Source organism: Camelus bactrianus, chromosome 2, assembly GCF_048773025.1.
Source record: "Camelus bactrianus isolate YW-2024 breed Bactrian camel chromosome 2, ASM4877302v1, whole genome shotgun sequence".
NCBI classification, from domain to species: domain Eukaryota; kingdom Metazoa; phylum Chordata; class Mammalia; order Artiodactyla; family Camelidae; genus Camelus; species Camelus bactrianus.
Window position 1 is genome coordinate 28,906,553 of NC_133540.1, and position 27,327 is coordinate 28,933,879.

The 27,327-nt window shown below is 34.6% G+C and overlaps 1 protein-coding gene across 5 annotated transcripts in view; it reads left to right on the forward strand.

Moving 5' to 3' along the window:
• LRBA (LPS responsive beige-like anchor protein) overlaps positions 1-27,327 on the forward strand; it is a 620,528-nt gene that overhangs the window by 129,129 nt on the left and 464,072 nt on the right. For all 5 annotated transcript variants that reach the window (XM_074377442.1, XM_074377438.1, XM_074377451.1 and 2 more), the window contains 8 exons: positions 10,739-11,803; positions 13,050-13,225; positions 14,069-14,222; positions 14,631-14,811; positions 17,359-17,486; positions 18,591-18,698; positions 21,853-22,012; positions 24,819-25,266. In XM_074377442.1, coding sequence (XP_074233543.1) covers positions 10,739-11,803; positions 13,050-13,225; positions 14,069-14,222; positions 14,631-14,811; positions 17,359-17,486; positions 18,591-18,698; positions 21,853-22,012; positions 24,819-25,266 — 2,420 coding nt within the window. The remainder of the gene's footprint in view (positions 1-10,738; positions 11,804-13,049; positions 13,226-14,068; positions 14,223-14,630; positions 14,812-17,358; positions 17,487-18,590; positions 18,699-21,852; positions 22,013-24,818; positions 25,267-27,327) is intronic.

The window sequence follows — 27,327 nt, forward strand, 5'->3', positions numbered from 1 at the left end:
CTAGCAACTCCTGTACCTGTAGCAGGCCCAGCGCACAGGTCTGTTGACCTGTGGAGCCCCCAGGTTCGAGGAGCTTAAGGAGAGCGCAGTGCAAGCTGGGCGGTCCAGAGTGGGCGCTTTCACCTGGGGGAGGGGCCTGGTCTCCCAGAGAAGAGCCTGGTGCCTTGGTAACCTTCACCACTTGGGAGGTAAAATGAGGTCCTTTTTCGTTTTCTCTTGAGGAGTATCCTTCCAGATCAGCTGTTCTCAACCTTGTCTGCTCATTGAAATCACCTGGGGGCTTTCAAAGCCCTGGTGCTTGTGCCCGCCTCCAGGGATGCTGATTTAACGAGTCAGGGGTGTGGCCTGACACTGAGATTCTGACGCACTTGGTGTTGGCAGCCAGAGCTGAGAAGCACTGTTCTAGACTTTAAAATGAGGTTTAAGCAATTAGCCAAGGACACAGAAGCTTGTGAGCCGTGAGGAGCCACCTAGGACGGGAGCTGTAGGCTGCTTTGAGCGGGGCACGCAGCAGCCACTGATGTCTCTGGATGGGGTGCTGCTGCATCTGTGCAGACGGCTGAGTTCAGGTAATGGCATTTTCCTTCTCCCCGTGTTTTTCAAAATGAAAATTCCTCCAGGTACTGTTCTGGAAGGAAACCGCCCCCCACCCCCACCCCAACCATCTGTGTGCGTTGCTTTGGAAAATGTATGCCAACGCAGACCTCTTCTAGGTCCTCTCCCCGGTCTCATCATTCCCTCAGCCTCCTCACTTTGTGCTGAACACACTGGTCTTTAGGTTCCTTGAACAGCTAGGCTGTTGGTCCCACAGGACTTGGCCTGGGCTGTGTTTTGCTTTCATGGAATGTTCTCGCCCCAACCCTCTACACTTTCTGCACCCCTGCGCCCTCTCATCCCATCCTGCCTGGCTTGACTTGAAGGTGTTTCTCAGGGAGGCCTCCTCCTGCCTAGGTTACTTTCTATCACACAGGTTTAGTTCCTGATGACGTCACAGTGTAGCCTGAGTCTCTGATTAACTTATTTATCTACTTGTATATCATCTAGTCCTTTAGGCTGTGAGCCTCATCAAGGGGAGACCATGTGTTATCTAGTTACTGCTGCACCTCAGATTTTAGCACAGTCCTCACCCATATCTTGTATTTAATAGATTTTTGTTGAATCGATGTGTTAGTCAAAGAGGTGTTTGTGCTTGTGAAAATTCACTATTTGCTATATGTAAGATGCATGCATTTAGATACATAAATTATATCAACATAAAAGAAAACTAAAGTGAACATAATTATTCAATTCTTTGTTTTGTATACCTATTTCTGGGCCAAAACTGCACTTTTTTGAGGGAGGGGTTAATTAGGTTTGTTTATTTATTTATTTAATTTATTTTTAGAGGAGATACTGGGGATTGAACCCAGGACCTCTTGCATGCTAAGCATGTGCTCTAGCACTTGAGCTATACCCTCCCCCCTAAAACTGCACTCTTTTGATCACTGTAACTTTACAGTAAGTTTGCTACCTACAGAATAAGTCCACCTTTTTTCTTTCAAAAATTTCTTGCGCATGTTTGCTCACAGGTGAATTTTAGGATCAATTTTTCAAATTCATTAGAAAAATTGTATTGTGATTTTTATTGGGATTATGCCTTATTTTTAGTTTATTTTTAAAGTGATTATATTTCTACAATATTGACACTTTCCATCCAGTTAACATGGTTCATTTATTCTAGAATTTTCAATCAAGTTTGGTATTCTTTAGGTAGGCCTTTAACATTTTGGGGTGTATTATGTATATATGATGTGTATTACATAATTACGGTTTCTGTTGCTATTATAAAGGAAATATTTATCCCATTACATTCTCTAATCATTACTGGTATCTAAGAAGGCTTTTCTCTGTTTAAAAAAAAGAAGAAAGTACAGTTTAGTTTAAGTAAAGAGCATATGGGAGTCAATTTTGTTAGAATTCTGTAAGTGGTTTCTAAAAAGCATTTAAAATTTTTTAAGATACAAACTGATGTATATAAAATGCATGTTATTTGTATGTGTGGGTTTGTGGTGGCTGTATAATAAAATTAAAAGCCACATATTTTAAGAAATTTCAAAAGAGTTACAAAATGTTCATATTTCATGGATTTTCAGTATTTTACACTTAATTTCTAAAGTTTTCGTTGGCTTTAAAAATTTTTAAACCAAATAGTATTTTAAAAATATTTAAAATAATATATGCTCATTGTAGTAAATTTGGAACCTACTATAACTCTACACAAAATTCAGGAATCATTTGTTATTCAGTCATCTGTACATAGCTTAATATTTTGGTGAAAGACTTTCCAGTCTTCTATACATAAATATACATATACATATACATATACATATACATATACATATACATATAATTATGTTCTTACAGAAATACCACATTTGTGGTATTTTACAGTATTTCAATTAATGATATACTTTTAAATGAATTTTAGTGGCTGTGTATTATTAGGTATATGTATATTACATCATATTATGGAGAAATAAAGTTAAGGGCAAAAGCTGCAGCTTTGATGTAACGTCTAAATGCTATCAGACCACTTGCAATTCTTGAAAGGAGTGATTGAGTAAATGATTCAAGTTTACTTTTCATATTCTGACATTTTCCAAAGTGTTATTTGGGAAAATTGGTGGAGGTGGTATTTTAAAAATCTACTGAGTTGTGTTACAACGTATTGCATATGCGCCATAGTTTAATTTTCCCTTGTCTTTGAGCAGTGATGAGCCTGCTCCTGGTATTTTGCAGGATAAATTCATAAAGTTACAGAAGGAGGTGTCCATACATGTTTTTAAAAGTTTTAGAACGTTTTGCTAAATAGGTATCTAAACAATTCTGTTACAGTTTATTATTCTAGCTTTGGATGAGATCACCTGTCTAGGTTGTTCTTCAGAAAACAAAATTGGTCAAGATGACTGTTTTTAAAAAAGAAAAGATTAGTAAGTTAGTAACTGTGTGATACTATTTTATTTCACTGTGCTTTCGATCTTCATCTATATGAAATGAGTATTATACTACCTGTCTTTTTAGGGCTGTTCTGAAGATTCTCTCAATACAATGCTTAGAACAGTATAGAGTACCCATTCTGTATATCTTAGCTATTGTTGCAAGTACTTAAAAACCTTATTGTCCACCAAAATGAGCTCAGCTTGGTATTTATTACATATATTTTCAAGCATGTTGTGGAACAGGGAACAATTATTGATTAGATGGTAATCTTCATTTTTAAGGAAGTTGGAGGGAAGAATATATTTTTTAAAGTAAATTTCTTTTACATTAATTATGGAATCTTTCCATATGTTAGTATGATATTTATAGAGATTAAGAGACTACAAAGTGGTTGGAAGGTTTCTCTTTAAATTGCATCCTCACTTGATGTTAATAAGGAAGTGTTGTTCAAAATCATTTTATGAAAGAGTAAAGTTTGTTTTTATATTTAGTAGTATTGCTTACTAAAAAAGGTGAACTTAAAACCAAAAGTTGCAACTTTGATGTAACATCTGAATATTAGACCACTTAAAATTCTAGGAAGAAACAATTGCATGAATTAGCTTGCTTTTCATATTCAGGATTTCTTTAAAACTCCGTTCAGAAAAATTGGTGGAGGTAATTTTAAAAAGTATATTGAAATTAATTTAAAACATATATATATATTATTGTTGAAGAGAACCAGAGTCAGATAATAGTTAAAGCAGTAAAATTGAATTTTATTCAGGAACTATTGCACTAGGGGAACAAAAACCTGAGTATAGAACTTACTCAGTTTTGAATACAACAAGGAAAAGTGGGGATTTATAGCCAAGGAGCAAGGTCGGAGTGAGGAGGGGGTTCAGTGGATGGGAAATTAATAGGAGGAAATATCTAGGGAGAGAGGGATTCTGGTTAAACAGACTTTAGTGGGACTCTTGCTGAAGGCAGGCCAGGCTGATTAGCTGTCAGCTGGAGGACGGTGGAGAAATGAGGAATTTGATCAGATAGGAGGGTGGTCAGATATTGAGGATAGGGGATTCTCCCTAAACTGATGTAGGATTCTGGCTGAAGCTCCGAGGTGTAGGTTGGACAGAGACAGAGGGCCTAGCTGAGATGACGGTTCAGAGGAACCTGACTAAAGTTTGGTAGAGAGTCTTTGTCAGTATAAACAAAAAGTACAGTTGAACTACTGTTAAATTCATTTCTCTTTCTGTGGCAGTTTGCGTATATTTATGTCCCATTTTTTGTTTTTTATCCTTTCTGTTTTTTGTAGTGAATTTATTTTTAGCTACAAATGAGTGGAATAGTAGGGTTTACAAGTCAAATCCATTTAAAAATCAGGTAGTTGCCTTTTTAAGCAGTTTATAAAGCTTGCCCTTACCTGTAAGGATTAGACTCTGACTCCTCGTGGTTCACAAAGCCTTTAGTAGTCCAAAACCTGCTTACCATTGACACTGCTTACTTAGTATTTTTATTACATGTCCCTCCTAGAAATGCTGTAATCTTATTGCTTTACCAAATAACTCAGTGTCTTAAATGAACCATGTTCTTTCAGCATCCATTCTTACACTTATCTTTCAAAATTCCTTCCGCGTGGCATCTCCCTTTGCCCTTAATTCTTCTCTATCTTGCTTATCAGTAATCATTAATGAAGACCAAGCTTAAATGTCAACATCTTCCTGGTCCTTCCAGGTATTTCTGGGCACAATTATGTACTGCCAGTAGTATCCTGTATATATCTCTAAACTACAGTTCGAATTACTCGAAAAAGTCCTTAAAACATTCCCAAAGGGCACACAAAAGGCATGAACAAGCGGAAAAGCATATTTGCTAAAATGGGAAGACTCAACATCATAAAGTTTTAGTAACTTAACATTTCTTTAGGTTATTTTATAAATTTAATGAAACCCCAGGAAAATACTAATTAACCGCTTTTCTTTTTGTGGGGAGAAAATAGAGCAAGCTAACTATTAAGGAAAAGTGAGGCAAAGTAAACAAGTAAAAATATCCAAGAAGGCTCTGTAAAGAGCTATGAGAGGTGACTTACTACCAAATACTAACATTATTACCAAATGTCATTAATTTAAAAGATGTAGTGTTGACACATGAAGAGATAGGCTGACCGGGGAAAAAGAAAAGAAAGTCCAGAAACATACAAAATTCCATATAAGACTTTAATGTATTATAAAGGATGAATCTCAAAACACCAGGGAAAAGTCAAACTATTCAATAAATGGTGTTGGGATAATAGAGGATTCATCAGAAAGAAAAGTTGGAGCATCAGTAAATTTAACATATCGATCAATTAAATGGGTAGTGAAGTGGAGGTGGGGAATGGAAGAAACCGTAAAAGTACTAGAGGATAACACAGATAATTCTTCTGTAACCTTGGAGTGTATAAGAATTTTCTAACTGTAGTTTAGAATCTGAAACCATTAAAGAGGAATAAAGACTATTTTTTTTTTACTACATTAAAACAGATACAAACCTTTGTGACCAAAAACCGAACAATACCATAAGCAAAATCAAAAGGCAAATGACAAATTTGAACCAGGACAAAGGACCAGAGCAAAGATAACATTTCTAAAATACAAAGTGCTCCTTAAAAAAGATAGGAAAAGACAGCCTAATAAAAAAATGGATGAAAGTCATGACCAAAAACCTGTAGAAAACTAAGTAAAAAATACTTTCGATTTATGAAAAGATGCTCAACCTACTCATTGTAAGGGACTGCAAATTTAAACTATTCTGAGATATTTCTCCAAGATATATTAAGTGACAAAAGGAAGTGTGGAACAGAGTGTATAGTGGATATTAGTGAGTTAAACAAGTGGGAAAATGAGAATTCATATATGTGTTTATATGCACAAAAATACCCTGGAATTAATGGCTGATTGCTTGGTTGTTGAGGAATTGTGTAGATGAGGACTGGGTGTGAGGGGGACTTTACACTATATACTATTTTATACGTAAGTCATGTGACTTGTAGGGGAGGAGAAGCTTTGCCTTTACCCTCTTAAGGTCCCTGACTGCAACTGAAATTTAAGCTGACCAAGAGTGATTATCAGGAGGAAAGTATATGATTTTATTTAATGTAAGTTTTATGTAACATGGGAGCCTTCATAAGGAAATGAAGACCCAAAGAAACATTTAAGTTTGAGGGTTTTTTTTTTATTTTAAGTTTGATGAAGAGTCGAAATTCAAGAAAAACCTGGTCGGACAAAGGGTTTGAACTAAGGGTAGTAAACTGGGGGAGAATCAGCATAGCCTGTTCATTCAGATTCTTCTCAGCATCCCTGTGTCTTTTGAGATAAGGATGCTCTTTTTGTTTGGGTGTAAGGAAGGCACCTCTGATTATAAGGGGTGAAATTACAGGGCCATCCTAGAACCTGCTGTTTCTATGATCTGCTTCAGGGGAGGGTGGCGGGGTCAGAGAGTCTTTACTGCACCTACTGTTACTCAGATTCCTTCATCTTAAAATGATCAGTATGCCAATGTGCCGTATTTTGGGGTAGTGTGTTCTGGACTCCCATCAAAATATACTACCTATTCAAAAATGTTTTTAAGCTTATTACGCAAATGTATAGTGCTTGTTGTATATATATGACTTGTTTTCTTCATGGGATTTGTTTCTCTTTGTTATTGAACTTATGTTGTTTTCATAACCAATTCTTTTAGGCAGTTTTGTTAGGATAGCCTAGGCTTTATGCTTGATACACCTCCACTCAGGTTTTATTAGGGTAGTATGTAAGAGCGTAGGTTTGACCAGTGTTCAGATTTGTAACTAGGGTGCTTTGTATAAAGTAGATCACTGAATATGTATACACTTACAAATATTTATAATTTGATTTTAACTATTGTATCTTTTACCTTACGCTATTATTGTTGCAAGCTGTTGTATCAGAGTCTCTATAAAACATGTCCTGTTATGTGGTGGTGGTCATGTTGAGCTGTGCTTGTTGATACCACATATGGGAAGATTCAGCTATTTTAAAAGAAAAATATGTCTTATTTATCAAATGTGAAAGGTTGGTAACCTCTAAAAGTTAGAAGTTAGCATATCATATTCAGCTAGATTTCCAAAGGAAAATAGCATACAATGAAAAAGGTGCATTTGCTTAAAAAAGAAAGCCAGTTCCTAAACATTGCCTAACATTTAAAACAGTCTAAGTTTTATAGATTAATTTTTTAAAATACATGGATTAATGATGTTGGTGTCTTGCTATATTGCATTCATCTTTTATCTCCTAATTAGTAAATTTGAGTCAATTAAGTTGAAAGTAATAGCTAAAGAAATGTTGTAGTTATTAGCTCATGAATATCTTTAACTAGTAGTTTATAGAGTGCTTTCCAAACATTACAAACAGCTATAGATTAGCTATCAAATGATTGTGAAGATTAATGAGTAGTCTTTTAGCTGAGTAATTTAGAACAATATCTGGTAATTAATTAAGAATTATCAGTCACAAATACCTTTAGGAAAACAGTATCAAAAAAAGATAACAACAATGATAGTTACTCTGTTGTCATTTAGCTTTTAGACTATTGGAGTACATTAAAAGGAAGTTTAAAAATCAACTTCAAAAACTTAAAAGCACTTTTAATATTCATACTTACAAAAGAAAGAGTAAGCAAATTGGGTTGCTTAGGAAAGACAAAGCACTGTTTAGTACAGATTTGACTACAAATCTGCTTATCACAAAAGAAAATATATTCCTGGCACACTGAGAATGTACTTTATGAAACTGTACATTGCTTTCAATTGAAATGTGTATTATCTAAACCATCTTCTTGTGCTTGAAAATTTAACATTAAATACTAGCTTTTAACTGTCTTTTCAAATGGCCAATTGAAAGTTTGTCTGCTGATTATGAATATAGTTAGAATGTGAAAAAGAAATATGTTCCACAGATTTACACTTCACGCTTAGAATGAACGGTCTCGTCAAATGTTTGAAAGACCATGACGACATGTTGTAAATTAAGTGAATACTGGTAAGAGCATCATGTAAACAAATCTTTAAGAGGGAATTTGGGATAGCAAATATATATATTTTCTAACGGCCTTGATGGAGATATGGAAATCCAAGAGAACTTCCTCAAGTTGTTTATAAACCAGCAGGAAAGGCCAGTTCTATATAATTGACTATATGCTATAGCTAAAATAAGGTATAAAAGTTTTGTTTCTTTGATGTATCTATGTTAGTAACCTTGATGAAAGCATTAAGATAAAAATATGAGTGGTATTTTTCAGTACTTTAATCATTTTACAGTTTTTTCTCCATTAAGATTGTGTCCTATTACCAAGTAATTTAAAAAATATTAGTATTTAGATTTAACATGTAGATCAGATATTAAGATTTCAAAATGTTTATTAAGTCCCTGTTGTACACCATTTTAGGATGATGATTGACATTCATCTTAAATATATATTGGGCAAAGATAGTTGTAGGATTTTGAAATTTTACCATACTGTTTTAACATCCTGAATGAGTTTTATAGTGGCAATAATGTGGGTTCTAACTCTTCAGTTTCAAGTCTGCTTGATGTACTCTCTAAAACAGTGCTCTTTAGTATGGGAACATACTTGGCTTTGGAATGGATTACAGTGTTTTTGCTAATAACTTTCTTTGTGCTAGTTATATTAGTAGATCTGGAGGTGGAGTGGCAGTCCGCCTCCACCCCACATTAGGAATATCACTGTTGGTCTTGTTATAAGATGAAAATTTATCCTTACTCTACTAATTATCCAGTGTCTCAGTTTTTTTCTTATTTGAATTTATTTTTAATTTCACTCAAAAATTTTATTTTTTATTTACATTCCGCCACTTCAGACTTTGTTCATTTTTACTTACATGTTTTTCTGGATATTTGCAATGGTTCTGTTTGTCTCTATAACTTGGTACTTTGTGATGCTGGCTCAGAATATACTTAGGTTATTAAAACATTTGTGATTGTTTTCACTTAATGCCTCAGTTCCAGCTTTCATTATTTAAATGTAATTGATTCAGACTTATTCCCGTGTCTGTGATCATAATGACTTACTCTGAATAGTTGTTTTTGATGTTCATTTGTCTGAATTGTTTATATTTCGTAAGAATAGAAAACTTTTCTTTTTTTTAGGTGGGCCTGTCTTATTAATATCACTGATCTGTACTTGCCCAAGAAATTTTGACTGAAAGAATGTTACTTTGTTATATAGGGCAATTTGCTAGATGCATATCTGTCTTAATAGCATAATTTTTGGTAGATCTTTCTATGGGTAGCACAATGCCCGGCATGCTACAGCTGATCAGTACATTTTTGTTGAGTGAATAAATGGGGAATTAATCAGTTAAAATAAAGAACTCAGTTTAAGGAAGGTATTGGCCTTCTGGGTATAAAAGAAATTGATTAATTTTGTTAATGTTACTGTGCCATTTTACTCTTTGGTGTTGAGTACATGCACTTCATTTTGAAATGAGTTCCCAAATATTTGCAGTTAGGAAAAATGTTTATTTCCTAAATATTTTTATTTCAGTTATACCGCATTATGGCAAGAATGTGTTGTGTATGTCATGAGGAAAGGGTAGTTAATAGTTAATAATTTTGTTTACCTTTTACCCATGTGCATGTGCACCTGTGATCCAAAAAGCCCTGTGGATCTTCTTTTGTTATTATCTCCTACCATCCTCTTATATATACTAGGGCTCAATAAAGGTTTCTTGAATGAAGATTCAGTGTATTATATATGTTGTAATAATACAGGTTACAGGAGCAAACAGTTCTAGCACTGATAAGCTGTAATTATGCCTATACCTTCTGCTGGTGTTACCCTGTTTTTTTGAGAGGAGTTCCCATTGAAACACTGGTGGCAGTCGCATAATTGTGACTATAGTAATCCTCGATGGGATAAGAAAACTATAAACCTTTTGACGTTAATAATCACAGCACTCTCTTTTATACTTTTCCTTTTAATTAATGTTTTCCTTTTAGTTGGGTTACAGGCTAAGCGTGATATGGACATGTTCACAGTGCTGAATTCATAGTAGTCTCTCATATATAACATACAAGTGGAATGAATGGATGTATGGATGGATGAACTGGAACTTTCAGATCATTTGTGATCAGTTCAATTTTGAAAATTATGGTTGACCTTTAGGGAAGGATTGGACCTTTCTTTTTAATTGCTAAAAGAATTTGAATTCTATAGCTTAGTAAGAAAAAGATTTAGTAGCTTTTATATGGAGCTACTGTTATATGTAACATATATAATATATAAGTATATAATATGCATAATATATAAAGTGAACATAATTGATATTTTTTATCTCTGCTGAGGATAAATCATGGGGAAATGGGTTTTTATCTCATTTGAAACAATGTATTACATAGTGCACAAAGCACTTCCCAAGGGTACATACTTAGATCCTAGTAAAATTATAGAGGTCAGTAGAATATAGTGTATTCTTTTCCTATATTATATATCTTTAAAAATAGGCTAAATAGTTATGTTCTTGTTGTTGTTTGATGGCATGCCACCTGTTAGCATTAAGATTAGCTGTAATTTTTTAAGTATTTAGATTTTAGTTATTGACTTATGTTTTATTTATCATTTTATGTGATAAAGATATAGGAAAATTATCTTGTTGCATTATATAAACCATGTATTTGAAAAATTAAATATTTTTATTTTATGTTCTATATGCTCTGTTCATTTGTTGGAGCATATTTTGACTGCTTGTATGTTTTTCATTTAGGTCACTTTTGAAATACACAAAGAAAACCTTGCCAATATATTTAGGGAACACCGGGGACAAATTAATGAAGAAATAGGACAGTGTTCTTCAAGTCCAATTCAAGCAGTCTCTGGCATTAGCAGGGGTGTTAATGTTTCAGTAGGACCCCAGCAGTCAGATACAAAGGATTCTCCCTTGTCTTCTCATATCACCGGAAATGGTGATGAAAAGTCAAGTGTTGAGAAGACAAGTTCAGTAGAGTCTGCATCCAGCGTTGAACTGCAAACTTATAATACATCTCATGAAGAAAGGAAAACTGGGCAAGAAAATGAGGAGCTACTGGATGAAGTCCCTTTAGAAGAAACACTGACAAATGAAACAGTTAATACAGGTGATTTAGAAGTATCTTCTGACATAATAGAAGCTGCGACTGTTTCCTCTAATTCTTTTAAAACAACTGACAAAGATACAATGACTGTCAGTGAAGTAACTGCTTCCATAAGTTCTCCTTCAGAAGAGGATGCTTCAGAGGTGCCAGAATTACTGGATAAGTTAATAGTAGAGGAAGAAGATGATGACGATTATGTAGAACTGAAGGTAGAAAGTAGCCCTACTGAGGAAGCCAGTCTGCCCACAGAGCTCCAGGATAATCGTTTGTCTCCAGCTGCATCTGAAGCCAGTGAAAGACTCAATGTGTTTAGTAATGACCACAAATTAATATTTCAAGAAGAAGAACCTGTAAGTAAGAAGCAAACTGACATTGACACTCAAGACCCTAAAGATTCTGGCATCTTGACAATGACAGCATCGGGGTCTTCAGCTACCTCACCAGGCACTACTGCTTCCCAGACAACTGACCAGTCAGACTTTGGTCAGATGCTGGAGGAAGGGGAGAAAACAGCTGACGTTGTTGGAGAAACCAAACTAATTAGTGAGTCTCATGGTAACATACTCGAGTCTCCTACTACTTCTGAGCAGAGGATTGCTAAGTTGGATGTTTCCAGTGTTGCTACAGATACTGAGAGACTGGAATTGAAGGCTAGTGGAAACATGGAAGCATCTCAACCTCATCAACCTGTGCTTGAGGTGATTATATTTATTGTCTTCTTGAAATGTATTTGCATTGATTTAAAATAGAACAAGTGTGTATACTTACATTTTATTCTGTTTTGGAGTTGGTTCATATCCTATTTACAATTACATAAATGCAATGTAGATATATATATATATATATATTTTTTTTTTTTGCATCTTTAACACCTTTTTATAATTGAAGTATAGTTGATTTACAGTGTTTCAGGTATACAGCAAAGTGATCCCATTATACATGGATATAAATATACTTAAGATTCTTTTCCATTATAGGTTGTTACAAGGTATTGAATATAGTTCCCTGTGTTCCCTGTTGTTTGCGTGTTTTATATGTAGTATTTGTATCTGCTAATCCCAAACTCCTAATTTATCCCTCCCCCCCAAAGATTCTGTTTCTTATCTTGAGCACAGACTTGACTTTTGTATGAGTTTGTTAAATGGTAGCTTTTATTGTTATTTTCACAACAGTATCATAAAAAGTTACTACTTTCAAGTTCCAGCATTAACGTATTTTTACCTTGTTAAGCAAACATTGGAAATACTTGCCTTTTACCCTTTATTTAATAACTCAGTCACAGTTATCACATTGGTTTTCCAGCAAAATCTAGGACCACCTTCCTGCAGAACCATCTGCTAGTGTATAACCTTATATACAAAGTATATGGTTTAAAGTTGTTCCATGGGGTCTGTTTACTTTTGTAAGAGGGGGGCACCCGTGTGAGACCCAGAGGTCCAGCTTTCTCCCTTGCTGGTACCTCAGAGTGTTTATGACTCAGTGGCTGGTTGCATGTTGTCATTTCCCACTTCATTCAGTTCTTCCTCCTTTCTTTTTCATTGGTTTATTCTTTATTCTGTTGTCTTTATTTTTTAGTTTTTCTTAATTCCAGCCAATTTATAATCTAGATATGGCCTTTCTTTCATGCCAGTATTCAAAACCAAGAACTTAATAAAATGCTACATTACCTGGTGATAATACTAACATGGTCCAAGCCAATCACTACTGAATTGTGGTAGTTCAGCATTTTTATAACTTTACTTTAAATGTTTTAATAATGTATTAATGTTATTACTCCTTGATAATTTTTCTCTAATTTGGTTCCTTAGTATCTATGGTTCCTTACTTAGTGTATGTGTATTAGTATTTAATAGATGAATTGGGTAGAAGCTATACAATTATATACCCATGCCTTCCATTGAAGTTGAACTTGATTTTATTACTCTTTTAAATTGTTTCCGTTAGATGTCAAGGCAGCAGGAGCAGCCAGGGCAAGGAATTGCACCAGACGCAGTTAATGGGCAAAGGAGGGATTCCAGATCTGCGTTTCGTATTCCTGAGTTCAAATGGTCTCCGATGCATCAGCGTTTGCTCACTGATCTCTTATTTTCAATAGAAACAGATATACAGATGTGGAGAAGGTTTGTCCGTATATTTATTATGGTAACTCTGTATAGATTTTAGTCTTTGTTTTCAAAGAAATTTATATATTTAACGTTTTGTAAGTAATTTCAGTCATTGGATTGAAAAATAGAGTATAAATTATTTCTATCATAGGGTTTTATTGAATTAACGTTCATTCTTTGTTATAAAAATGAGCTACCATATTTGGATTGCAAGAAGTTGAAAATCAATTATTTTTCTTTTAAAAAATTTGCTGAAAGTCTTCTGTAGCATATTTTATAGCATATAATATGCCCAAATGGGTTTATTCCTAGAAGTACTAAACAAAATTGGGATTTATTTAAAACATCTAATTTTCCAATGTATTTTTGGTAGAAAAAGTCTGTTTTTCAGATTATCCTTCATTGTTTGATTTGTGATTTTAAAAAACCTAATTTGTTTATTGTTGTTTATATGCTACTCTTATTTTGTTTAAAAATGCTTTATGACATTATCTAAGAAAGTGTTACTAGAAAATTCATTTTTAATAGTACCTTTAGCACTATTTACCTCTTAACTTTTGCTACATGACTTCTTAATTTTGTTCCTACATAAAAATAGTTTAGTTCAACTTTTATATCAAGTGTAAGTTGAATCCTATTAATGGTTCAACACTGAGAAAGGGTGTGGATAGTAACTACTGATATGAATGGTCTACATCTTCTGAGGAAGTATACACCCCCCAAAATGCCTGCTGCATCATTATCTTTCCTCAGCTTTCAAGATGAAGCAAAAGCACCTTATCCTCCCTCCCCTGAAGTAGGCAAAGTGTGATTTCCTTTCTTTAGCTTTATCAGTAAACATCATTTATCTTTGGACAGCCATTCAACAAAGACAGTTATGGACTTCGTGAATAGCAGTGATAATGTCATCTTTGTACACAACACAATTCATCTCATCTCTCAAGTGATGGACAATATGGTCATGGCTTGTGGGGGTATACTGCCATTGCTTTCAGCTGCTACATCGGCTACAGTAAGGACATAACTACTATATAAAATTGGTGTGAAAACATGACTTATGCATTTTTTATTGATTAAAACTTGAATGTGGTAGTTACTATGAATCATAGGTTCTATAATTCAAAAGCAACAGAATCTTTTACAATTACCTGAAAGGACCTTAGAATCTGTTCCAGGAATCAAAGGACTAAAAAGAATGTTGAATTCTTAGGGATGAGTCAGCTAGTGAGAAATATGATTGACAGTATTTCACCTGTATGTACGCCTCTTTTTTTAGATGAAATGATAATGAAATCACTCTACTGAACTAGATTTCTGAAAGCCTGGCTTTTTATAAAATTTAGAAATTTGGGGAATGTGTCTCATAAAATTGGATTTTTGGCAGAATATAGATGTAAATGTCAAACTTTATTCCTTACAGCATGAGCTGGAGAATATTGAACCTACTCAAGGCCTTTCAGTAGAAGCCTCTGTGACATTTTTGCAGAGACTAATCAGTCTTGTGGATGTGCTTATATTTGCAAGTTCTCTTGGCTTTACTGAAATTGAAGCTGAAAAAAATATGTCATCTGGAGGAATTTTGCGGCAGTGTCTCCGACTGGGTGAGCTGTTAAAATCCATTACTTAGGAATTTACTTAAAATTTTTTCAGTAATCCAGACATACTAAATCGAATATTTTCTTTCTCCTGTTGGTGGGAAAATGTGTGCTAGGCAATTTGTCTTTTGCTACTTTTTAACCTCCAAAGAATGGAGAGCTGTATCTGTACTATGCTATAGTAGTGGTTGTGAAGTTGCATAGAGGAGAAAGGACATTGTTTGAAAATTCTGCTAGGTTGATTCTGGTTGGCATTACCTCCCCTGCCCCATCTTTTTTTTGCTTTAAAGTAATGCTTCCCAAACTTTAAGATGATTCATACACATAAATGACCAGAGTGTCTTGTTAAAATGCTGATTAGATTATATGAGTCTGGGATGAGGCCTAAGATCGTCTCTCTCGCATGTCCCAGGTAACGTTGATGCTGCTTCTCTTACAAACACACTTGAGTAGCAAGGTTCTAAACTAGCATCATTCAAGATCAGCCTTTATTCACACATGTTATGATAATTTGTTGAAGCAGTTAATAAAATTATTAAATCTCTGTTCTTCTCCTGGAAGCAGTTTGTCCTTAGGTAAAAGTTGAAATAAATGAAATGAATTTTTAGTAATATCTGAACTTTCTTCAGTGAAGCAAAATAATTTTTCTCTCTGCAGCAAATTTCCTTTAACTAATTGTAAATACTGAGACTTTGTTAATGATTTACTTATTAAATTGAGAGAAGTAGGTGTAGGGAGGGGGACCAAGAAATGGAAGCAAAATCTTTAGGTACCTTGGCCATAGGAAGACAGATCAGAAATAAGGCACCTATGAAAATACAATATCAGCAGTTGAAAATCTAATTAGTTAATGAAATATTTTCCCATATTTAGCAAGAATATCTGTTATATAAACAGATGTGCTTGTACTTAGATTCTTTTGGTGCAATAATTATTTTCACTGAAAATGCTATTCAGAGTACGTAGGATACTCTAAAGAGCTTGGTATACTATTTTTAGAAAGTTGTTTTAAAATTCTCATTGAGAGAGATTCAAATGGTGAGTACAACCAAACAAAAGCTGTTATTTATTGACTACAGTCATTTGTCATTATTGCTGATTTTCACAGTGAGCCTGCAACCATTTTCTTTCATTCAATTATTTTACTCAGTTCCATATTCTTCCTTTTATTCATGAGGGAATTTGAGATCAGAGAAGTTAGGAAACTTACTGAAAATTCAAAAGCTATAAATCTGTCAAGTTGGAATTTAAATATAATTTAACTAGTGTTCCCTACACTTTCTGTTATAGAATACAGCCTTAAACTTTATATCAGTAATATACTTAAAATGTTTAGAATCCATTGCTTTTATATTTAGAATCCATTGCTTTTATGTATGCCATTTGTAAACCTTTCCACTTTCCTACAAAGAGTACATTTTTAGAATCCAAATGTTTTGATCCTGAGGCTGAGGGTGAGAAGGTAGGATGGCAACAGTAAGAATAAGTTGTACTACTGAGAGTGATTGATATTTGGCCATCTGCTGTGGTTTTTGAGCTTGTAATGTGGATGCAAACCTGATTTTATACAACCTGTGACAAACGTAGTAGAAAAATTATTTTCCTGGGCCTGATTCCAAATTTGACAGAGTTGTGTTGCACATTCTCTCTCCCTCCCCTTCTTTACTGTGTTCCTTCCTTCCTTTTCTCCAGCTTCTGTTACTCTTTTGGCACCTTTCTGAACACTTTCCCTTTTCAATTCTGTGCCTGCTAAGCATATGATAGTCTGATGGTACTTAGAGTTCCCACTTAAGTTTGCTACTTTGTTCCTAATTTGCTCTCCCATTCTAGTTGAGTTCAGATACCTTCATTGTTACCAATTTGTTTGGGAATTGAGATGACTGCATGATAGAAAGCAATTCGTGATCAATTATGTATTACCTGTTTTGTCATTTAAAACTCAACAACTTGTAAGTAACCTGAGTTAACTGCCTGATTAGTGAGCTGTTTAGAGAGGTAATTGTGGACTGTATATTAATCACAGTCTCTTTTCTGTTGCCTATTTTTCAAATAGTTTTAATGAAAGCCAGTAAGAGGTAGACCCTATAAATAGTCCTTTTAATGCTATACCCCTATCATTCTCTGTTAGTAATGATAAACATTATAAGAAAAACTTGCAAGTTTCTAGTTTAACTATTTTACTTTAATGAAGGTAACAGAGGGTTATTATCCTGGACTAGTTGATGGCAGTGTGATTTACTTTCTTTATTCTTACACCTTTTTTCCCCTATCTTTTCCTCCTTAAAAGATCATTTCATGTAGCTTAGATGAGATCTGAGAAACAGTAGAGTGGTTATTAAGATTATTGAACTTGTTTTCTGTTAGCAGTGGACCCTAATAGGGTAGCTAACAGTCGCAAAACAGACAGGTGATAAAGTCCAGGGACATTTTAGGAATTTGCTGAAGGTAATCTGTTTCAAAGATGATCTTATGTAACTTGTATAGATGATTTTTATCAGTTCCATAATCTTAAATGCAATTTTTTTCTTGCCCAATTTTTTCCTTAAATTACAGTGTGTGCAGTGGCAGTAAGGAATTGTTTAGAGTGTCAGCAGCATTTACAGCTGAAAAGTAGAGGTGATACAGCTAAAGGCCAGAAAACAATACCCAGCCTGATTCCCATGGGGAAATCTGCAGCAAAGGTAAGCGTACAGAATAATTAATTCAAGTTTAAAAATTACTCTCTTATTTTATGATTAAGATCTTAAATATATTTGTCCATTTCAACATAAAGTTAAGTAAATCTGACAGAGGTCTTAAAATAATTATCTTAGTCTGGGGACATAACCTTCAATGTTTGTGTTTAAATATACAGTAAGTAAAGATTTGCTTATACTTAATCTTGTCTGTTTTTCTTTTTTTTTTATTGAGTTATAGTCAGTTTACAATGTTGTGTCAATTTCCAGTGTAGAGCACAATTTTTCAGTTATACATGAACATACATATATTCATTGTCGCATTCTTTTTCACTGTGAGCTACCATAAGATCTTGTATATATTTCCCTATGCTATACAGTATAATCTTATTTAACTATTCTACACATACCTGTCGGTATCTACAAATTTCGAACTTCCAGTCTGTCCCTTCCCACCCTCCTCCCTCCTGGCAACCACAAGTTTGTATTCTATGTCTTAGAGTCTGTTTCTGTTGTGTATTTATGTTCATTTGTCTTTTTCTTTTTTCTTTTTTTTTTAAGATTCCACATACGAGCGATCTCATATGGTATTTTTCTTTTTCTGGCTTACTTCACTTAGAATGACATTCTCAAGGGACATCCATGTTGCTGCAAATGGCGTTAAGTTGTCACTTTTATGGCTGAATAGTATTCCATTGTATAAATATACCACATCTTCTTTATCCAGTCATCTGTCGATGGACATTTAGGCTGTTACCATGTTTTGGCTATTGTAAATAGTGCTGCTATGAACATTGGGGTGCAGGTGTCTTTTTAAAGTAGGGTTCCTTCTGGTTATACGTTTTCCATGTTTAGTTTCCTTGTGTCCATGTTACCTTGTCTTTCAGATAAGTCAGTTTGTATTTCATGTACTTGGTGAGTCAGCACGCAGTTTCTTTTTTCCTTCATGACTGCTTGCTACACCCCCCACCTCTATCCTGGCACCCAAAAAACTGAAGAGAGAAAGAAGTAGGAAAATAAACTGAGGAAAACAGTATTATAGCCTATGGAATACATGTTTATTTTTAAAAATGTCTGTGTAATGTACATTTTTTTTTTTGTCTTAATTAGAGTCCACTGGACATTGTAACTGGTGGTATGTCTCCAGTAAGAGATTTTGACAGGCTTCTGCAAGACATGGATATTAATCGGCTTAGAGCAGTTGTCTTCAGAGACATAGTAAGTTACTGTATTTCTTTTACAAAATATATCAGCTAATAGCATATTTCCTCATAGGCCCGAAGAGTGAATACTCGTTGTGATATAAAATAGTCGAGTAGAGATAGGAAGGCCTAGATGCAAGTTCTCTTGACAGTGATTTTAGAATCTTAGAATATCGGAAAGTATTAATTATATAATTGGAGCTAATATATCAGAGTAAAGATACTAAAAAGAATAACACATTATTACATAGTAAGCACTGTAAGTGCTTTATATGTTCTCATTAGTTCCAACAACGTCTTGAGTCGTGTACTTTTGTAATTCCCATTTTATAAATGAGGAATTAGAGGCACAGAGAGTGCGACTAACTTGTTCAAGCCAATGGAACTAGTAAATGATAGGATTCAGACCCAGCGATCTATGCTCTGAAAGTTTTGTATGATATGAAAGTATATGATGAAATGTGTGGTGGTTTTAATTTTTTAAAGATGAAAAATAGTTTTATTTTAGCTAGTTTGATATATAATATGGCAGAGTCTGGTGCAGAAAATGTAACATTATTTAAGAAAGTATAAAGATGAGAATAAAAATCACTTGTGATCCTACTCGCTGGGATTTGGAGTATTCTCATTCATATTTATTGAACACTTGCTGTGTGTTACGTTTTGGCTGCTCAATATTACATATAAGTTTTTTTAAAAATATAAACTTTATAACTTCCATTTTAAATTCTCCCTCCTCTTTCTCCAGTGCTTTAGTCCTCTCTTGATTCTTCACTGTTTTATACATGTATACAATTTAATAGTAGTTACAGATAATACTTATTAGCTATAATTACCGTTATTGCACACTTACAGCATATTAAGCATAGAACTGGATGCTCTATTTGTATTACCTCATTTAATTCACAGAATAATCCTATAAGAAAAAAGCACTATTAGCTTAAATAATCGCCTTAAGATCACACAAGTATTAAGAGGTAGAAGTGGGTTAAGGACCTTGGGAATCTGATTCTTGGGATTTCGATGTTAACCGTTATGCTATACTGCCTCACTTGACCTCACTTTTTTGCTTTTTGGTTGCTATTATTGAGAATTATTATTCTTATTAATTAAGAAATATTATTTCTTACTAATTAAGAGACCATCAACTTTTGTTTTTTTCTGCACCCAGTGACTGGTTCATTTTGGGACCAAATATTGCTTCCTTTTCTCCCCACTCTCTTTTCTTGAGCAGGTGTTGTCTGTTGCCCTATAACTTTGTATTTCCTAGAGTGATCTTTAAAAATCTAGAATAAATGACATACCTCTTTGGCTTTAAAACTTCTGTAATGGCTTTCCATAGCATTTAAAATGAAATAAAAACTCCTCACCCTGGCTCTATACAATTTGGCTCTTTCAAATGTTCTAATAATTTATTACATCACAGTATTTGGACAGAGAATCAGAGTGTCTCCTCTGTCTACCTTATCATTTCTCACATTAACAAATAATTTTAATTTTTTGGTAATTGTGAAAGTTACATAATCACCTTATAGAAGTTTTCAAAAAGAGAAAAGACCATATTTTCCAAACAATATCCCAGAGGCGCTTCTAGCATAAGCAAACTTTGAAGAAAAAAGAAATGACCTAAGACTGGGGATATAAAAAAATTAGTACCCTGAGGTTAAGAGTTAAGGTTTTTAATCACTGTAATGCTAGTTCAGATTTGCTTTTTCATTTACTGTATGCCCTTAGGCAACTTACTTAACTTCTCTAAGCCTCATGTTGTGTGAACAGGTTAATGAATGTATATGAAGTACATAGCACAATGCCCGACTCATAGTAAGTATTCAATAAATGACAGTTTCAATTGAAAACAAATTTGTTTCAGGAGTTAGGACCTATGGGATATTTTTTATGGGCACAGATCAGGCATACGCTATAAACTTCATACTGTAGTTAGTAAACATTGAACATATTAATGGGCTAATTAAGGATTTGGATAGGCATACATAATTTATAATGAATTAAGAATACCAAGTAAGTTATATGCCTACATTTTTAATGTCGATATCGTTAGTAGCAGTTACTGTAATAGATGTAGGATTGCATAGCAGAGGAACACAGGCACTTCTGGAGGAAAGAGATGGTTAATAAAAAAGGAAAAATACACATTTGTCTTTTCCCTCAAGACTAATAAGCCTTATACATGAACCTAAAAAGTACCTAAGATTTTTGTCAGATTATAAACATGTCTGATAATTCTATCAAGTGGTTATGCAGGTAGAACCTGAAATCTCATTTTTTCCTGTGAAGTTGTATCTAAAACTTTTCATACTCATTAATTGTTAACTTTTAGTTTCATTTGTACCACTTGTTTCCTTTTATTTATCTGCTAGGCAACAATGTTCTTTGTTTTCTTCATCTTAAATTTATCTGCTAGTTGGGGCACCGTTAGTTTGCAGTATTTAATGGATGAATTTGAGTTTCTCCTTTAAATTAATTAAGTTCCAAGCTGTTTTGAAAAGTTACCAAAATTAGTGATGTATTAGGATTCCTTGGAAAATGGGGAATTTCACTAGATGAAGAGATCACTGATACACAGATATGCAGGTGATCTGTAGAGCTGAGACGAAGCCAGGATCTTTCTAGAGGTCAATCTAGTTTGCCTCTTTTTTTGCTGGCAAACACTGTAGTTTCAATCCTGGGTGCGTGGTTGTCTGTACTATTTTAAAATACTCTTGAGGATTTCTTTGGCATCCAGTTCTGTGTCTGATAACCTTACTTTTTTTATCTTGAGTGTTTTATCTTTTAGAAAAACTGTTACTGTGATTTTTTAAAAACATTTTAATTCTTATGGTTAGAAGTAAACATAATTATTCATTTATAATGATAATTGCTATTTGATTAATCTTATAAAGTATATTAGGACATACCTCTTCAGGTTGAGTCACTTAATTTAAGAAAATGAACCACATTCTCTCTCTCCATGTTTTACAAGCATAAAACTTCACATTTACAGGCATTTTTCCAAAAGCCTTTGCCTAATCTTTGCTTGGATGAATTTATTACTATTTTCTGTGTATATTGAAAGATTTGTTAATGTGTTTTGTATTTAATATGGTCAGGTAAAATGAGTTAAAATGTGTTATTTAATAGTGGCATGATCAATTCATTTTCTTTTCCCCCAGGAGGACAGCAAACAAGCTCAATTTTTAGCCTTGGCAGTTGTATACTTTATCTCTGTTCTTATGGTCTCGAAGTACAGAGACATTTTGGAACCCCACAATGAAAGGCATAGCCAGTCATTTAAGAAATCTGGTAGTGAAAGTGGAAATTTATCACTCCCTGGTAAGTTTCCATGTTTTATTCCCTAACATCCAAAGTTCAAATAAAACATTACCTACTTATGATTTAGTTAAGATACTCTTTCTGGAATTTAAATCCATTTATGTATAAAGTGAGAGCATTCATTTGTTTTTATTAGTAACTAAATATTTTAAGTACCATGTAGTTAATTGCAATTGGGAGATAATTTCTTTTATGAGCCATCTAATTGAAAGATAAGTGAAAAAATGTTATTCTTCACAAATAAAGTAGTAAACATTTTTATTTACCTTAGCATTTGTTGTGGAGAAAAAGTAACTTATATTTTCTTATTAGAGACAGATTTGTTGACAAATAACTGTAATGATTGAAGTAGCTGCCAGTTATAAGATGTACAGTTAGAGAAGCAGCCGTTGTAGTTGTAGAAGTAGCTGCTTCCCAGCAGAGGTGATTTGCTTATCCAGTATGTGTTCATTCAGTGCCTGCTAGATACTTGTTCACTATGAACAAAGGAAGAAGTCTGCCCTCATGGAGCTTATGTTCTAATGAGTGGATTTTTTTGTTTTTGTTTTTGTTTTTGTTTTACTTGTGGAAAAATAAATCACACTTTATTTTAACATATGCTGGTAGAAGCAGCACTTACAGCATTAAAACAAGTCTTTTAACAGCCTGGATCATGTGGAAGATGACCTAAGATTGTGGTGGATTGCACAATAATGTCCTAACCGCCCCCCCCCAAACAACCACAACACAACAACAAAAAGGACAACAGCAACAACGAAAACAGGAGTCAGAATTGATTTATGTTTCTGAAATTAACACTTGGGATTGTTTTAAGACTGTGCCCTACAGGGCAAGGAAAACCAGTGTTCTGGTTATGTACTGCTATGTAGCACACTGCCTTGACGCTAAAACCACGACTGTTTTCGTCTTTTTATCCTGACTTTGTGAATTTGATTTGGACAAAGCACACTGGTAATGATTCACCCCTGCTCCAGATGATGTTTGCTGGGGTTGAAAGCCTGAGATGGATCTTCTGCTCATGTATCTAGTGTCTGAGCTAGGATGGCCTCAAGAGCTAGGGCTGACTGACTGCAGTGGCTTGGCTGGATTTGTATGTGTGGGGCCTTGATACTTGTTCTCAGCTGAATTCTGTGGTTTTGCTCCATTAGTTAGGAGGTCCTCTTCCTCTTTATGTGGTCTCTATGCATGTTCTCTCTAGCAGGGTAGCCAGATTGCTTACAGAGATGTGCAGGGATTCTGAGAATGCACAAGCTGCCTGACATTCTTAAAGGCTGGGCACAGACCTGGCCCAGTGCTCTGTCTCTCACATTCTACTGGTTAAAGTAAGTCAGGCCCAGCCCAGATTCAAGGACTTCTCAAGGGGGTGAATGCCAGGAGGCATGGGCCTGTAGAACCATTCATGTGACAGTCTGACATAACCAGCTAGGGGGATATTGCAGTAATCTAGACAAGAGGTGATGTGGGGATGGACTGGGGTGGTAGCTGTAGAGCTGGTGAGACTCTGTCAGATTCTGGATGTGTTCTGATGGTGAGAAAACAGGATTTTAAAATATTGGGTGTGGATATGTGAAAGGTGGAAGGTAGTCAAGAATGATTATAAAGTATAGTGGAACAGACTGAAGGTAAAACATATTCAAGGAAAGATAAGAAACTCAGTTTTCAACATACTGAGTTTGAGATGTCTTTTAGACATAGAAGATGTAGAATAGGCAGTTACAGATAACAGTCTGAATTTTTTTTTGACATAGTGGTTTTTAGAACTTTGAGAGTGAATGAGACCACAAAGGGAATAAATGTTGCCAGAAAAAAATAAATGGGGTAAGAACTAAGTCCCTCTGATTTAAGAAATCAGGGAGAGAAAGAAGTGAAGAAAATTGAGAAACAATCAGTGAGAGAGTTGATGAAAAACCAGATGAGCGTGGTGTCCTGTAAGCTGAGTGAATACAGTGTTATCACGCTGGAGGGAATAACTAGTTGCTGCAGCTGTGTCAAGTGATGTGAGGACTGAGAACTGACTATTGGACTTAGCATTTTTGTTGGAATGGAGTGAATGCCTGGCTGGAGAAATGAAAATCAAATAGAAAAGGTAGTGCTACTTATTGAACTAGCTTTTAAGGATCATTGAGTTATTCATGCACTGTAGGAGGGGTAACAAGTTTTTTTTAGCAGTAGAAACCACGTTTGAGGTAGATGTGTTGGGATCAGTCTCTGAAGAAATGCCCATGTATAAAGGCATGGAAGCTCAAAACACGTCCCATGTTCAGCAAGCAGTTTACTGTGGTGAAGAATAATGTGCTATGGCGTGGGTAGCAGGAGATAAAGGTGGAGATGAATAGTCATCTGGTAAGTATTTACTGACCACCCACTACTTGCTAGGCATTGTTGTAGGCCCAGGCATTGTTATGGGTGCTGGTGATGAAATATTAAAGAAGACAAATTCGCTGCCCTGATGAAGTGTATGTCCTAGTAGACTCTTATTATTGAAGAACCTTGTATTTTATCCTAAGGATTTTGGGCTTTTTCTTGTTGGCCAGTGGCTTTCAACTCATTGGTATGTCATGTTCAGTTTGGGATTTTCTCAGATACTTTGTTATTATTTATTGTTTTATTAAACTATCTATTTTGATGCTGTGTGTTTATGTGACGCATTTTATAGATTATGTAATTTATTTTTGCCTTTTAGAACATGCCATATATCTCATAATTTAAAATAGTAGACGGATATTAGGACAAAATTAAGAAGTCATATATCAAAAATGGGTTCTGAATTTTTTTTATTTGTATTTTTCTTCTCTTTCTGGGTAAGATGTGGAAAGCTCACCAGCAGCATCCAGCCCGTTATCTCCGGCATCAGTGGAGGAATCGGGAAGCACATCATCTGCTCGAAGGAGGGACTCGGGCATCGGGGAAGAAACAGCTACTGGTTTAGGAAGCAGTGTGAGTGTAGCTTCTCCTGTGGCACCTCCAAGTGTCAGTGCAGGCCCCGATGCAATCAGTGAGGTGCTGTGCACTCTTTCTTTAGAAGTCAATAAATCTCAGGAAACCAAAAATGATGGAGGAAATGAGTTGGATAACAAGGCTGCCCCGTCAGTTCCAGTTTCAAAAAATGTCAACGTGAAGGACATTCTCCGAAGCTTGGTTAACATACCAGCAGATGGAGTCACAGTGGATTCTGCCCTCCTGCCACCGGCTGGCCTTGGAGCTCTTGGCGATCTGTCTGTTGAACAACCTGTGCAGTTCAGATCTTTTGACAGGTAGTGTAAATAGTCTTCTGTTTTGGTATGCTTATAAATGTATAAATTATAAAGATTTACAAGGTGAACAGGAATTTAACTTCACTCTGCTAAATTTTGTAGCTTCAATATAAAAAAGGGATATTTTACCAGAAATTGACACAACATTGTATGTTGACTACAATTTAAAAGAAAAGGGGATGTTCGATCTAGTTTATAAAAATTACAGGGATGTTATGTTGTAGGATTTGTATATCATTTCAGATTTTTACTTACCAATATAATCAATAAGATGATGTAAAATAGTTTTAATGATACACGGGCAAGTTGTATTTTAAACAATTTTTTTCTTCATTACAACTTAGAAATCACCAATACTTACAAATGGTTGCCTTTCACTTCCCTGCTGTTGGTACTGTGTTAGCCTTTGTGAAAAAAAGTGGGAATCTGTGAATTCCAATAGACTCAGGAATTCAACAAAGTATGGAGAGTCTTGACAGCTTGAGAAAGCTGACTGCAGACTCTTGACTTGGCTGTCCTAAGAAACCTTCTGCTAATTTGCCTAAAATTTTTCTATGTTTTAAAATTTTCTGCAATTCTATCTGTAAGGCATGTATATATTAGAGTTATGAAACACATTCTTTTTCAAAACTCAATATTTTTATCTGGAAACAAGTTCTAATTTAATAGAAAAGTTGTCAGTTAAAAGAACTTTTATTTTTCCTGAGTCATTTGAAGGGACGTGGACATATATGTACTCTGTTACTCTATCTGTGAGTAGTATACTGTATATTTTCTATGTAGCCACAATACGTTTATCAAAATTAGGAAATTAATACTGCTATATCACTACCTTCTAATCTTCAAACAGCTTTCAGATTTCACTAATTGTCTCAATACTGCTCTTTATAATAGAAGGATCCAATTAAGAATTATGTGTTGTTTTTTGTTGTGTCTCTTTATTCTCCTTCAATCTGGAAGAGCAGCTCCTTAGTCTTTCCTTGAATTTAATGATCTTGACACTTTAGAAGATGAGAGCCCAGCTGTTTTGTAGAATGTCCCTCAGTTTAGATTTGTCTAATGTTTCCTCAGGGTTAGATTCAAGTTAAAGCATCTTTGGCAGTAATATCACAGAAGTGACATTGTTTCTTCCTGTTGTGTTGTAACAAGTGGTACATGGTTTTATCTCATTACTGATGATGTTCATCCTGATCGTTTATTAAAATGATGTTTTCTCCACTGTTAAGGTATTCCTTGTGAAGAGGTGCTCTGAGACTCTTATTATCTTCATCTAATGAATTCAGTACATTCATTATGGTCTCATGGTTTCCTATATTATTCAATGAATTATAATCTGTTGTTCTTGTTATTTATGTTGTTGCTCAAATTGTCTGTGATTTGGCCTCTGGGATTCCCCTCTGGTTGGCTCTGCTTTCTTTTGACATACCATCATCATAATTTCCCTCTGTCTGATTGTTTATTTCTTTATCTGCAGTTCTCTTTATTTTATCTCATCTCCTAGTTTTCTGCTTCAGACTTGCTGACACATTGGATATACCAAGCTGGTTAAAATTTTTTATGGTAATTAAGATGCTCTGAAAGAACACAGGGAGTATATAATTTTAGTGGAAAATCTTTTTGCCATCCTCTGTCATCCTGTTCCCTCTACCTCTGTTTAAAAGTTAGTCAGTGTCCTGGAATGAAGAGATTGACAAGAGTCTAAATTCCAGGTATATAGCATATTGGCATGTGTATAAAGTGACATTATAGATATAGTGGCTGCTAGATTCAAATGTCTTTTTCTTTTTTTAATAGGCTTTGAAATATAGGAGTTAAAATATTGACTCTAGAAATCAAACAAACTGAGTTTGCGTTCTGGCTTTATGACTTATTAGTGAATGTAGTAGACAAGTTACCTCATCCTCTTGAACCTCATTTTCCTTGTCCTTAAATCGCGTAATACCATATTGCCATTAAACAGAAAAGAAAAGCAGAACAGTATGTACTGGTGTGAAATGTACTGAAGATGTACTAATGTAAAGCATTTAGCTTGGAGAAATTCATCAATAAATGTAAACCGAG